General features: G+C 39.7%; 1 protein-coding gene across 2 annotated transcripts; it reads right to left on the reverse strand.

The window, feature by feature from the left end:
• Positions 1-236: 236 nt before the first annotated feature.
• Positions 237-6,622, reverse strand: SEC61G (SEC61 translocon subunit gamma; the record flags this gene model as incomplete). Of its 2 annotated transcripts, none has more annotated exons than XR_013975022.1 (3): positions 237-487; positions 3,241-3,343; positions 4,860-4,891. XR_013975022.1 is itself a non-coding variant. In XM_080916156.1 (3 exons), the coding sequence occupies 3 exons, from the start codon at positions 6,620-6,622 to the stop codon at positions 3,237-3,239; spliced, it is 297 nt and encodes a 98-aa protein (XP_080772282.1). The 2 variants fall into 2 exon arrangements, 1 of the variants encoding a protein (XP_080772282.1); XM_080916156.1 differs by lacking the exon at positions 237-487 and adding an exon at positions 6,533-6,622 and having other exon boundaries at positions 3,237-3,343; positions 4,860-4,959.
• Positions 6,623-13,661: the final 7,039 nt, after the last annotated feature.

Here is a 13,661-nt window from a genome sequence, read left to right on the forward strand (position 1 = left end):
ACTATGAAAGCCTCTTCACACAGCTCCTTGTCCTTCAGCCACAGGGACCATCCTAGGCCACTCTGAAGCACTGAGACCATGATGTCGACACACCCTGAAGCTGCTGGCACTGCTACACTTGGACTTCATGGCCCTCAGGATGTGAAAAATAATGCTATCCCTATAAAATACTCAGTATTGGCTATTTTGTTATAGCAAGCAGTCTGAGGAAGAAAAGCTTCTGAATTTACAATGTGTCAGCAATTATCTTAATTTATTGCTTCAAACCAAAAACCTCAAGAGGAAAAAAAATCTAGTATCATCTTTTACTAAAATTTGATAAATGTCTATTATGGGAAAAAATGTTTATTTTGAAATTATTTTAATTTAGAAATAAAAAAACCTCATAGGAAGGTGGAAAGAAAAACCACAAAGCATCCAGGCAACGTTTTACTTCATGAGTTTGTCATTCTCTCATTCGTTCATGAGTCCCAGGACTCAGCCACCCCTGCAAAAGAAAGAAAAGCAATCACTTTTAAGCACATAATTTGAAATGCAACATGTGATTTTATGAAATCTAAACCCAGTTTCAAGAGAACAACATCTAGCTTTATCCCAAGACAGTATAAAAGAGTAACACTAAATTACAATCTGAAGTTAAAAGGTCTTTAAGGTGGCTTCTGGGGCAGGTGTATTTAACACTCATTACATGCCTTTAAGAAATATTTGAAAACAGTCTAGTATGTCCTTCTAAACACAACAATGCATTACTTCACAGAAGTTTTCAATTTTATATGATATGCATGTAAGAAACCAGGTTAAAGAAGAGAAAAAGACAACAGCACTCTCTCCAACCAGCAGACCATCACAAAGACCCACAACCTGGTTTAAGCACAATGAAAACATCTCCAGAGACCACCTACATTTAACAGCATAGCACTATATGGCTCCTTTGAATTACAGCATTGTGTACTTTAATTTGACAATTGTAAAACAAAAACACAAAAATCACCCTAAAAAAAAATCACAAGGAAAAAAATGGGATTTCGAGTCAATGTAGTGAGGCGCTTGTGTGCAGACTTCTCTCCATCCTCTCTCATTTACAGTACTGCACCTGAACAAGTTTCCTTCAAGTCTATTACTGCACTGCAGCATGGAAAGTGTGTTCTGCAGCCCCACCAACAAATCCGTTTTGTGTGCGTTCCACTTGGGAAAAAAAATAGTATTAAATGATAGATAAATTGTAAAACAACAAAATAGTGTTTTAACTACAAAAAATACTTTCCAAGTAACTAGCATCCAACATGTTTCCTAGGTTGCTCTACCATTTGTGAACCACTCAAGTTACCCGCTCTCTCTGTACCTTTTTCTTCTTGAGGATTAAATGAAATGATTCACATTCAACATTAACAGAAGATCTCAGCAAAGGCTGGCTAGTATCATCATCTACATCTTTATTAGGAAAGGGTAAAGAACTCAAGTCATTTGGGTAACTCAGCCAATATTTATCCAGTGTTCTAAACCCCTAGATAAATACCTCTCTCTCTCTCTCTCTCTCTCTCTCTCTGTGTGTGTGTTTGTGTGTGTGTGTGTGTGTGTGTGTGTGTGTGTATGTGTGTTCGTCAGTCAAAATCAGGACCTCACCAGACAGGGAATGCACTATATGACTTACATTTCAGTTTCTAAAACAATGAAAAATAAGTGTCTATTATCTCCAAATTACCGTCTTGAGCACTGTTAGAGCAGCCCAAAGACTACAGCAGAAGAGCACCTGATATACAACAGTCATTACTTTGTCTTCCTATAAAGCAAAATAGTGTCAAAAAGAAAAGAAAATCATTATATCATTACAGCTTGATTGTTTGTAGTGGAAAATGTTTATTTTGAAATAAGTAGTTTCAAAATAAAACATTTTGGAGAGGGGGTGGCAAAAACAGAAAAACACAAAGTATCCAGGCAGATAAGCAGCAGGCCTGCCTCCAAATTCACAATCTTAAGTTGGCAGGCACACACATCAAAGTACGACCCAAGTACACAAGTACACTGACGTCTGTCAAGAAAGATAGTGTTTGGTGGAAAAGACATACTACACCAAAAAAAAAAAAAAAAAAAACCCAAAAAGCAAAACAAAACAAAACAAAAAACTCAAGACTTTATTGTGTTGTTCTGGAAGGGAAAATTAAGGATATCATCAGAGAAAACAAACTATGTCATTAAAGAAACCTTTGTAAAACTTAAGCTGCCTGGCTGTGCTGTGCTGTGAGGCAGGAAGAACCCGAACACTGACTTGAAAAGCTACTGCACTTCTTTCTCACTGAGAAGGAAACTGGTCAGACCCAGGTTTCTATTTCAGAAATCCCTCCAAGACTCTATAATTCTAAAGCTGACACTTCCCATCAGTAACACAAAAGAGGTTTCTCAATGGACAGAAAAGATTCAATGACCTGTTCCTTCAGCCTTCCTGTAGTTCTGGTTTGTTTTGATGCAAGGTCTCCTGCTGACATTGCACTTGCAATCTTCCTGCTCCTGACTCTATACCCAAAAGCTGGAGAATCTGAGGTGCAGATCAAGCACGCCCATAGTCACTCTACAACTCTTTATGATTCAAAACTAAAACTGTATGTTACTTTTGCTTAAACATATCTAAAAATTTGGATTTAGCCACATGCTGTGCAAAAGCCAATTCTACCAGTATTATTGATAAAATATCTAATACTGAAGAGACTTATAATTAAGGAGTTTTCTAAACAAATTCAGTTTCCAGCACCCACTCTAGGCCGCTCACTTCTGAAGTCATGAATCTGTAACAGTCCAAATAAGAACTACTGTCCTCACACACCTGTTAAATTACCCACAGCTATGTTGGTTACTAAACAACAACAAAAAGATGTAGGCCGTCTGCTCTGTCATATTTCTACCAAAATAGTGATGTTCAGATGAAACATGGATTCTCTGCACCTCTCAAGAATTAACCAGATAAAGTAGGAGAGGACTTGTTATGAATCTGGCTTGTCATCAAGGAGTTCACAGTGATACACTGTGCCTTTAATTAACTTTAATACTAAAAAGCTTACACCGTTGCTATAAAGACAGTATTACATACAAAAGCCCTTTAAAGGTATTAATAGATACACAACAGCAATACAACATCACTGAAATATCTTGGGTCACGCCTATACATTAATAAAATAGATTAATCTCCAACGGAAATGGTTTCATTTGCTGCCATTTCTAGCTAGTCTATTTTCTAAAGTGACTTACACAATAATGTTATTAATAGGGATGTGGATCAGTTTCACAAAGAAGCCAATGAATCCCATGATGGCAAATCCTATCGCTGTGGCCATGGCGATCTTCTGGAATTCTGAATTTAAAACACAAAGTTTGCAATTAGCAATTGTCACAATTAGCAATTAGTCACAGAAAGTATGAAGAACCATCAGGAATATGTATAAAGATCCCAGCATACAGATTAGTAGACACATCACTTTAAGAACAAAGTTGGTACACCAATAGTATATATGGTAACTGAAAGGCTTTTAAGTCCCAGACTCTGTTGATATGTAAAGAGAGCAGAAGTGAAAATGGTATGCTTCTGAGTTCATCAATAAACACCAAGCATTTATTATTCTCAGTGACAAAAATAAATAAAGCAAAAGAAAAAAGGATTGAGATCAACCAAATACTGTTTTGTGGTAGAGCAAAAGATAAGGACTGAAGATTCCAACTAAGGGGAGACGTTTTACAACTATGGTGTATTTCAGTCCAGTTCTATCTCCTAAGGGTACATTCTCTGACTACCTCACCTAGTTCTTCTTGTATGCACTACATCTCCTCATGAGTTTCCTTCATAACCTCCACCAAGGCAGAAATCAAAATGTACTGTAATGATTGGTGGCCTTCCATGACGGACCCCCAGTTTCATGAGAATAGGGACCAGTGTCTATTATTTTATTTATGTATTCAATGTGAGCTAGCTAGGTTTTTATCAACTTGACACAAGCTAGTCATTTGAGAGAAGAAACTCGATTGAGAAAACGCCTATCCATATGATTCAGCTCTAGACAGGCAAGCCTGAAGGACATTTTCTCCATTAGTGATTGATGAAGGAGGACCCAGCCCACTGTGGGTGGGACATATTCCTGGGCTGATGGCCCTAAGTTCTATAAGAAAGCAGGCTGAACAAGCCGTGAGGAGCAAGCAAATAAGCAGCATTTCCCCATGGCCTCTGCAACGGCTCCTGCCTGTAGGTTCCTGTCCAGCTTTAGTTTCTCTGTCGGCTTCCTCCAGTGGACTATGCTTAAAGATAAATAAGTCAAATAAAACCTTTTCTCCCCAAATAGCATTGGTCATGGTGTTTCATCATAGTGATACTAACCCTAGACAATATGTTAGTCTATTATGATAATCTCATCTGCCTTAAATTCTACCCAATCATTCATGAATTAAGACAAATTCTAGCACACCTATTAAACTATGACATAAGAAAGTAGAGTAACTTTCTAGGTAGTGATAGCTATTCAGTTAATTTCATGTTAAAAGTTTTATTGACTTGAGGGCTGAGCAGGGAAGCTGCCAAAGCTTTCCACACTGGTAATATGGAAGACACTAAACTATAACTAACTTAATTATGATATGGATGATAAGGCCTGAATAATCTATCATAAAGCAAAACTTGAAACAGTTCTTGCTAAGGACATAAAGAAAGTCAGGGCCATGGTGGTGACATAAGCACAATGCTCCTTTAACAGTGTGTTATGCAAAACTCACTGAGCTGAATGCTAGCCCTGCAAAAATTAATCAGAAGATGCTAAACATAAGACTTCCAAACTGCAAAGACATAGTGCTTTAACCCACTCTCGGGGTCAAGACAGTATTACCTTTTCTGTCGGGTTTGGTACATCGTTTAACCAGCCGAATCGAGTCCTTTACAAACTGCCGACTTGGCTCAACAAACTGCATTACCTGATCCATGTTTGTCTGTTTAAAAAAATAAAAGCAAAAACAACATACTCTGTAGTATTCTCTCGCATATTGTGACTTGTTGAGTTATACAGAGGTAAGTAGCACAGTCCTGAATTCAATTCATTAAGAAAAGCAACTTTCTAAGCCTAAATTTACAGTGGTTTTATATACAAAGAACCATGTGACTACAAGCAAGCAAGCATAGGTCTTACCAATGTTGCTATCCTCACTGGCAAAGGATCATACATTCATAAAGGATTCTGTCATTACAAGATTAATGTACAACAACAAACCCCCTTCCTATCAATAATTACATTCATGTAATTATTCCTGCTAAGAAACCAAAAAATGTTTAGGGTTAAGAACTACTTTCTAAAGTTCAAACTACTGAAAATTTAGGATGTACTATAGGAAGTTCCAACTATGGTGTAGCAAGAACCTAAAATGGAGGCCAAAGTGTATTCCAATCAAGTTGCTAGAAATCATGTCCATATATTTAAGTAAAAATATATTTCTTGGGATGGACAGACAAATGAATGTTCCAAATAAAAATTGGCAAGATTCAGATTCTGAAAAATCCCCCAGCTATTTGTTTAGGTTTGAACATTTTGAGGTTCCTTTGAAACTCTATTAATTAACAAGAATACATTTTTTTTAAAGAATACGTTTTAATTACACAACTTTGAGAGCCACTGTTAATGCAGCCACAGTATCTGTACTTCATTTCCAGGTCTTAGAAGTCCAATGATTCCATTCTGTAGCTGGAAAATGTAAGCCCTGCCAGTCCTGCACAGTAGACACACTGCTTAAATACTTCAGGTACATACTAAGAAATCCATCCACAACCTGATACAAAAGGCACTGGGATGCCTGTTTTCTCGGTGTTTCACTTAGCTGTTCTTCAAATCCAATAGCCCTAAAATCCACACTAGACTGCACTCGATGCTAACTGAGAGCACAAAGACTTCATGATGAAGACTCTTGACCAACACTTTAAATTGTGAGACCTGAAAACAACTTCACAAGAGGTTCAAGGCATCAGGCTCCGAAAGCCAGAAGAGGCAATGAGTTTACCAACAGAGAGGGCATGTGCAGGGAGATCCCGACGCTAAGCTCTGAATTCGTAAACAATCGCCAACCCTCCTCTTGAGAGGTCTGGACAGGATAATTCTATCTAAGGCCACGTAGGTAAAACCGGTGTCTGGATTTGGTCTTGTTCTTGTATGAATGACTCTCTGTCAGACGTCCATCAGTGACCTGGCCCAGAGCACTTGTCCGCGGTTCTGCAGCTCCCAGGTCTAAGCTCCTGGCCATCAGACTTGTCAGAGACGCCCTCGTCAACCCAGCCCGCGGCCCCTTCGCCGCCCCCTTCCCCGGGAATTCCTTTGCTCCCCATTCCTCCAGGCCCGCTCATCTCGCATCCCCTTAGTTCCCGGCACCAGTCGTCCCGCTGGAAGCTCATACCTCCAGTTTCTTCTCGTCCTCTGGTCCCTCCGTGTCCCTACCCGCCCATCCCGCAGCCCCTTTGTGCTCTGGACCCTAGACCAGCTCTACCCTGCCCAGCACCCATGAGAAAATCCTTACTTACGGGATGGCGGTTTGAGAGGGTAGAGACACGTAGCTTAGGAGAGACTTGAGCCCAACGGAACCGGAAGTTGGTGTTCCACAGCCCGCCCATCCCTCCTTTCAATTGGCTCTTCACGCAGAAACGTCACTGCGCCGGCGCAGTGCTACTGTGTTTTCTCCCAGCTTCCGGAGCAGGGGCGGGCCTGAGCGACTCTGGCCTGTCCAACCCAAAAGGCGGGCCTTCGTTGCTGACACCTCAGGCGCAGCTTCTCCAGCAGCCTCAATGTAAATCCACGAAATGGTCGCTAGTTAATGAGTGTCTGCGCTACAGCGCCGAGTCTCCATGTAAATAATGTCACCGATCAAAAAAAAAAAAAAAAAAAGAACCTCAAAGCATCGTAGTATGAACGACCTAATTCAAAATAATCTTCATTCTCAGAAAGTGACTTTCTGCAATTAATCATGGGGATATCGCGGGGATTAAGACCGTCTGCCTAGCAGTTTCTCATGCCCTATGAGTAATTAGATGTGCTGAGGGTACTAACAGTCTCCAGTGCAATACATTTGACATTCTGAGTTAATATTTGTTTCTCAGATCATCTTGATTGGTTCCATCATTGTGTTAAGAACAAACCTGAGGGCTTTGAAGAGGTTTTACTTCATTTCATGTGCAACATCAGTCAAGAACTATGAAACAGAGTACAGTAATTTGCTTTCATATGGAACACAAGCCACAATTCTACCATTAGTATTTGAAGGATCTGTAAAAACTTTATTCCAGTCACTAAAATAGATAGATAGTCACTGAAATAGAGCAGGTTTGCTGAGTACCGTGAAGTATCACTTTGAAACATTAGGTCTTTGCTGTTTAAAGGAGTTGTTTTTGTATATCCAAAATAAGCAATTAGTTTGTCTTTGTAAGTCATAACTTGCAACCACATATTGGGAAATGACCAATATCATGCTGGCATAACTTGGCCTTTGGATATAAAGGGATTAATACAGCTACTGTATTATAACATTCTTATATTTTTGATGCTTGTTTCAATATAAATACACATCTACAATCTTGGCACTTGAGAATAGGGGATGTGTAGATGTTCTAGCTCACCCTTAACTACATAGGGAGTTGAGGGACAGCCTGGGTTACATGAAACTGTCTCAAAATAAAAATATTAAACATTCAAGCCCAGGATTAAATACAGCAAAGAGATAAAGCAGAAGAGTGAACCATACATTAGTTTGATGTTAAAAGAAACAGAATGAATAGAAGAAGCAGAACCGAGTAAAACAAAAATTACGATTTTTTAAAACCACATAAACTGGACAGCTAAATATTGGAGACAAACTTCTAGCATATTGTGAAAGATTATCCAAATCCGGTTACCCGGCCTCTGAGAGTTCTTCCCTGCTTAGCCATCCTGTCCTTTTCCAGAGTCTTTGTGTGATCTCTGAGGGCTCAGGTGGTGAGTGCTGCCACCACCCCTGTGCAGTCAGTCCTCCTAGGATCCTGTGCTGCATTACTTTGCATCTGTGTGCCTGTTCCCTGTGTGAACTTTAGTTGGTTCTCACCAGGTTCCCAGCCCGGTGAATGCCATGTGGAATTGTCTTGGTTTCCTTTAGGCAGTTCTGCTAGTATTCTTATCCCCAGGTTTCAGTGATCCACACGCTTATTCGGAGTTTCACAGGTGGTCTCAGGCTGAGAAGCCACTGACATAAAACTTCTAAATATCTTCTTTCTGACCTGTGGGTTGCCTACCACCTCTCACTCGGTGGAAAAGAGAGTATTCCTGTGTTTACTTCTCACCCCTCCCCCATATTTATCTAGTTGTTATTGCACACTTGCTTGCTTATTTTTAGTGTTTGAGGGTGAACCCAGAGCTGTGACAATTAGTCTAACATTGAGCTATGGCCTATCCTAAGACACGCTTTAGAAATTTCTCCTATCTAACATTATATACTTTGACAACGACATATTTTCCCATCTAGTAGCCCATTTACTAGTTTCAGTGAAATCAACTTTATTCTATTCCACATTAGAAATTGTACTAAACTTGCCACACTCCAGGACATTCAGTGTTCTCACATGTGACAGAATTCCATTTTTTATGAATGAATAATATTCTATTATACATTCATATCACATTTTTACTTCCATTCTTCTGTTGGTAAATACTTCAGATGATTTCCAGCAATAGGACAAAAAAACAAAGCAAAGCCAAACTTAGCATCAAGTTTCAACAAGGATGAAAGGTTAAAGGATCTCACTACAACTGCTTGTAGGAACATAAATGATACAACCACTTGTGACACAACTTCCTTAACAAATTATGCATAGTCCTTGTCTTAGCTAAGGTTTCTATTCCTATGTTTGGACCATTCCTGAAAACAGCTTACAGAGAAAAGGGATCTATTTCATCATCCACTTCCAAGTAACCGTCCATTTCTGGAGAAGTCAGGGTAGGAACTCAAGCAGGGCAACAATACCAAGACAGAAAATGAAGCAGGAGCCATGGAGGAATACTGCTTATAGGCTTGATTCGCATGGCTTTTTCAACATGTTTTCTTATACACCCCTATTTATATAGGGGTGGCAACACACACAATCAACTGGGCCCTCCCCTATCAGTCACTAAGAAAATGTCCCACAGGCTTACCAATAGGCCAATTACATGGCCTATTTGAGACATAGTCTCAATTGTGGTTCCCTCTTCTCAGACATGTGTAGGTTTGTGTAAAGTTGGCAAAGGCAACCAGGACAGTTCTCTATACTATCCTCCAATAATAGAAAACTTTATGCTCACACAGAAACCTATGGCTACTTCAATAGTGTTTTCATAATTACCAGGCATAGAGAAAAACAATATACTGCAATAGCTGTGTGATTAAATAAACTGGACACATCAAGATTATCCTAAAAGAAATCAGTGATCCACATAAAAAGCCATGAAGTTAAGGTCAGATTGCTAATTCAAAGAAGCCAATGTGAGAAGTCTATGTACCCTTTGATTCTAACCATACTCTGTAAAAGGAAAACCAAGAAGGACAGAAAGGGATCAGCAGTTGGTCAGGAGTACTGGGGATGTAAAAAGGAGGGAATGACAGAACACAGGAACTGCCTATGCAGCTGGCGCTTCTGTCTGTCACTGAAGTGCTGACATCTGATGTATTTGTTAGAGCCTATAGAATTATGCTGAGAATGAACCCTATGTGTGCTGTGTGTTTCAGTTTAATGTCAATGTTGGTTAATAAATGTTTATAAAAAGATACAGATGGAAAATAGGTATAACTATAGACACACGGATGGAGTTGAATTCATAATTTATAGCTATATAAGAAAAGTGCTGGACTAGTGAGTTGGTTCTCATCTGTACCAGGGAAGAAATCCTAGAGAACACCCAAACTGAGAGCCAACAAAGATAAGGAAGCTCTTTCCAACTCAAGGCTTGAAATCAGCATTACAAATACTTTAACCCAATTCCCAGTCTTCTAGATAAGTCTATATTCAACCATCCCAGGCCTGCTAGTGGATAGAATCTAGCTATGTATATTACACAAAATGTATCATGACCAAGAATTTCTTCAAACAATTGAAGTGTTTAATTTGTTCACAGTCCCATTCATTCACTTGGTACAGAGAACATCCATAGAAAATATATGGCTCATAAGCCACACACACTTAAAATGTGTAGTGTTTATCTGGGCAGTAATTCCAGCACTCAGGCAGCAGAAGCAGGTGGATCTCTGTGAGTTCAAGGTCAGCCTAGACAGAGAGAGTTCCAGGACAGCCAGGACTGTCTTAAAAAACAACCAACCAAATAAACAAGCAAACAAATAACGTATTTAGGTGTTTTTAAGAAATGTGTGCAAACTCTCAAAATAGATATTATAACAATCAATAAAACTGAAGAGAGACCACTTGCAAAAATGAATATTATTAGAATGCTAAATTGACTTACAGTTGGCAAAATCAATGCTTTTCATGAACAGAAAAAAGAAACAGGGTTGGGAATGTTTCCAACATCTTCAGAATAAGAAACAAAAATGCATCTGACAAAATGTAACCTATACTTGTGACAAATGTTTTCATCCAAGTAGATGTGAAAGGCTAACAAATGAAGAACATTTTAAAGATGCATGGTGTCATATCTGATAGCAGAAGACTGAATTTCATTTTCCAAAGCCTGGGATCCACGATTTACATATTTCACTTTCATTTTGGCCCACCTAGAAACCATTGGCATATAAAGAACAGAAAATACTATGCTGAAAGAAAAAACACTTAGGTAGACACAAAGAGTGGGGACTGTATAATTCTTCCAAAATGAACTAAGTTGGCAGACAATAAATATTCTACCAGAGGTAGGACTAGGACTAGTGTTATCTGTTAACAGGCCCAATGGGGAGTTCACAAAATGAAGAAAGCATTCTAAGTCTTTTGTTGTTGTTGTTGTTGTTGTTGTTTTATTTACATTTCAAACGTTAACCCCCTTCACAGTTTCCCCTTAAAAAAAAAAAAAAAAAAAGAACAACAAAAAAAAAAAAAAAAAAAAAAAAAAAAAACCACCCTATATCATTTCCCCTCCCCTCAGCTTCTATGAGGGTGCTTCCCCACTCACCCACTCCTGCCTCACTGCCCTAACATTTGCCTACACTGGGGCATTGAGCCTCCACAGGACCAACGGCCTCTCCTCCCATTGATGCTAGATAAGGCTATCCTCTGCTATATATACATCTGGAGCCATAGGTCCCTCTTTTGGTTGGTGATTTGGCTCTTGGGAGTCCTGGAGGGAGGGCTATCTCGTTGGTTGATATTGTTGTTCTTCTTATGGGTTGCAAACCCCTTCAGCTCCTTCAGTCCTTCCACTAACTCTTCCATTGGGGTCCCCATGCTCAGTTCAATGGTTGTCTGCCAACATCTACCTCTGTCTTTGTTAGGCTCTGGTAGAGCATCTCAGGAGACAGCTATATCAGGGTCCTGTCAGCAAGCACTTTTGGTGTCAGTAATACTGTCTGGGCTTGGTGTCTGCATATGGGATGGATGCCCAGGAAGGACAGTCTCTGAATGGCCTTTCCTTCAATCTCTACCCCATTCTTTGTCCCTGTATTTCCTTTAAACAGGAGCAATTCTGGGTTAATATTTTTGAGATGGGTAGGTGGCCCCATGCCTCAACTGGGATCTGTACCCAACCTCTGGATATGGTCTCTACAGGTTGTCTCTCCCCTTAGTTGGGTATTTGAGCTAATGTCATCCCAGCTGGGTTTTGGAAGCCTCTTGCTTTCCTGAGATTCGGGACTCACTGGTGCCTACTCCATGTTCCCCTTCCAATTTTCTGAACAGGACATCAATGATTCATGCTCTAAGATTAACTATAGACAAAGCAGATCTAATAAAACTGCAAAGCTTCTGGAAGGCAAAGAACACTGTGATCAGGACAAAACAGCAGCCTCCAGATTGGGAAAAGATCTGTACCAGTCCTATATCGAATAGAAGGCTAATGTCCAATATATACAAAAGAACTCAAGAAGTTAGACTCCAGAGAGCCAAACAACCCTATTTTAAAAATGCGGCACAAAGTTCAACAAAGAATTCTCAACTGAGGGATCTCGAATGACCAAGAAGAACCTAAAGAAATTTTCAACATCCCTAGTCATCAGGAAAATGCAAAATCAAAACGACCCTGAAATTTCACTTCACACCAATCAGAATGGCTAAGATCAAAAACTCAGATGACAATAGATGCTGGCGAGGATGTGCAGAAAGACGAACACTCCTCCATTGCTGGTGGGATTGAGAGCTGGTACAACCACTCTGGAAATCAGTCTGGAGGTTCCTCAGAAAACTGGACATAGTACTACTGAGAAACCAGCTATGCCACTCCTGGGCATATAACCAAAGACACTCCAACATATAACATGGACACCTGATCCACTATGTTCATAGTAGCCTCGCTTATAACAGCCAGAAGCTGGAAACAACCCAGATGTCCCTCAACAAAGGAATAGATACAGAAAATGTGGTACATTTTCACAACGGAGTACTACTTAGCTATTAAAAACAATGACTTCATGAAATCTTCAGGAAAATGGATGGAACTAGGCAATATCATCCTGAGTGAGGTAACCAAGTCACAAAACACACATGGTATGTATTCACTGATAAGTGGATATTAGGCAAAAAGCTTGGAATAACCACAATACAACTCACAAACCATATGAAGCTCAAGAAGGAAGACCAAAGTGTGGATGCTTCAATCTTAGTGAGAAGGAGTAACAAAATAATCACAGTAGGTAGAGGGTGGGAGGGACTTGGGAGGAAGAGAGGAAGGGGAGGGAATAGCAGGATCAGGTATGGGAGGAGAAGGGGATCATATACAGAGGATCAGAAAATTGAACAGAGATGTGTAGTAGCATTTCAAGTCTTACGTTGCTGGTTGTGAGTCGAAGACACTTGTTGCAACCCCTTGAATGTTTAACTCTTAGGAGTGTGTCTTTCTTCATAAGTAGTTATTGGCTTGCTATACAATGCATATCATTGTAGTTTTGATTATTATATGTCTTAGTGAGGTTAATGTTTCTGTGATGAAACACCATAACCAAAGCAAGCTAAGGAGGAGAGGGTTTATGTGGCTTACATTTTCATACCACCTTTCATAGTTGGAAGAAATTAGGAGAGGAACTCAGGCAGGGCAGGAGGAGCTCCTGGTAGCAGGAGCTAATGCAGAGGCCATGGAAGAGTGTTGCTTACTGTTCCCAATGGCTTGCACAGCCATTCTTATAAAAGCTGTGACCACCAGTTCAAAGGTGGCACCATCCACAGTGAGCTGGGCCTTTCCCCATCAGTGACTAAGAAACTGTCTTACAGGCAGAAACGTTTTCTCAGATGAGGTTTCTTCCTCTCTAAGGACACTAGCTTGTGTCAAGTTAACATAAAACTAGCCAGCACATACTATATAGTACAGTTGTTTTCAATAGTCTATTGATTGACATAGCCTACGTAGTTGTATGAAAATGTCATAAACTCATCATTTTGTATGATTAATATACAAAAACAACAACATGGGAGGTATAACATTACATGCATGTACTTGTGTTATTTAGTTTGAGTCTTGAAACAAAAATTAGAACCTGCATTAGGGAACAATTATTAA

Source organism: Micromys minutus, assembly GCF_963924665.1.
Source record: "Micromys minutus genome assembly, chromosome: 1".
Classification (NCBI taxonomy): domain Eukaryota; kingdom Metazoa; phylum Chordata; class Mammalia; order Rodentia; family Muridae; genus Micromys; species Micromys minutus.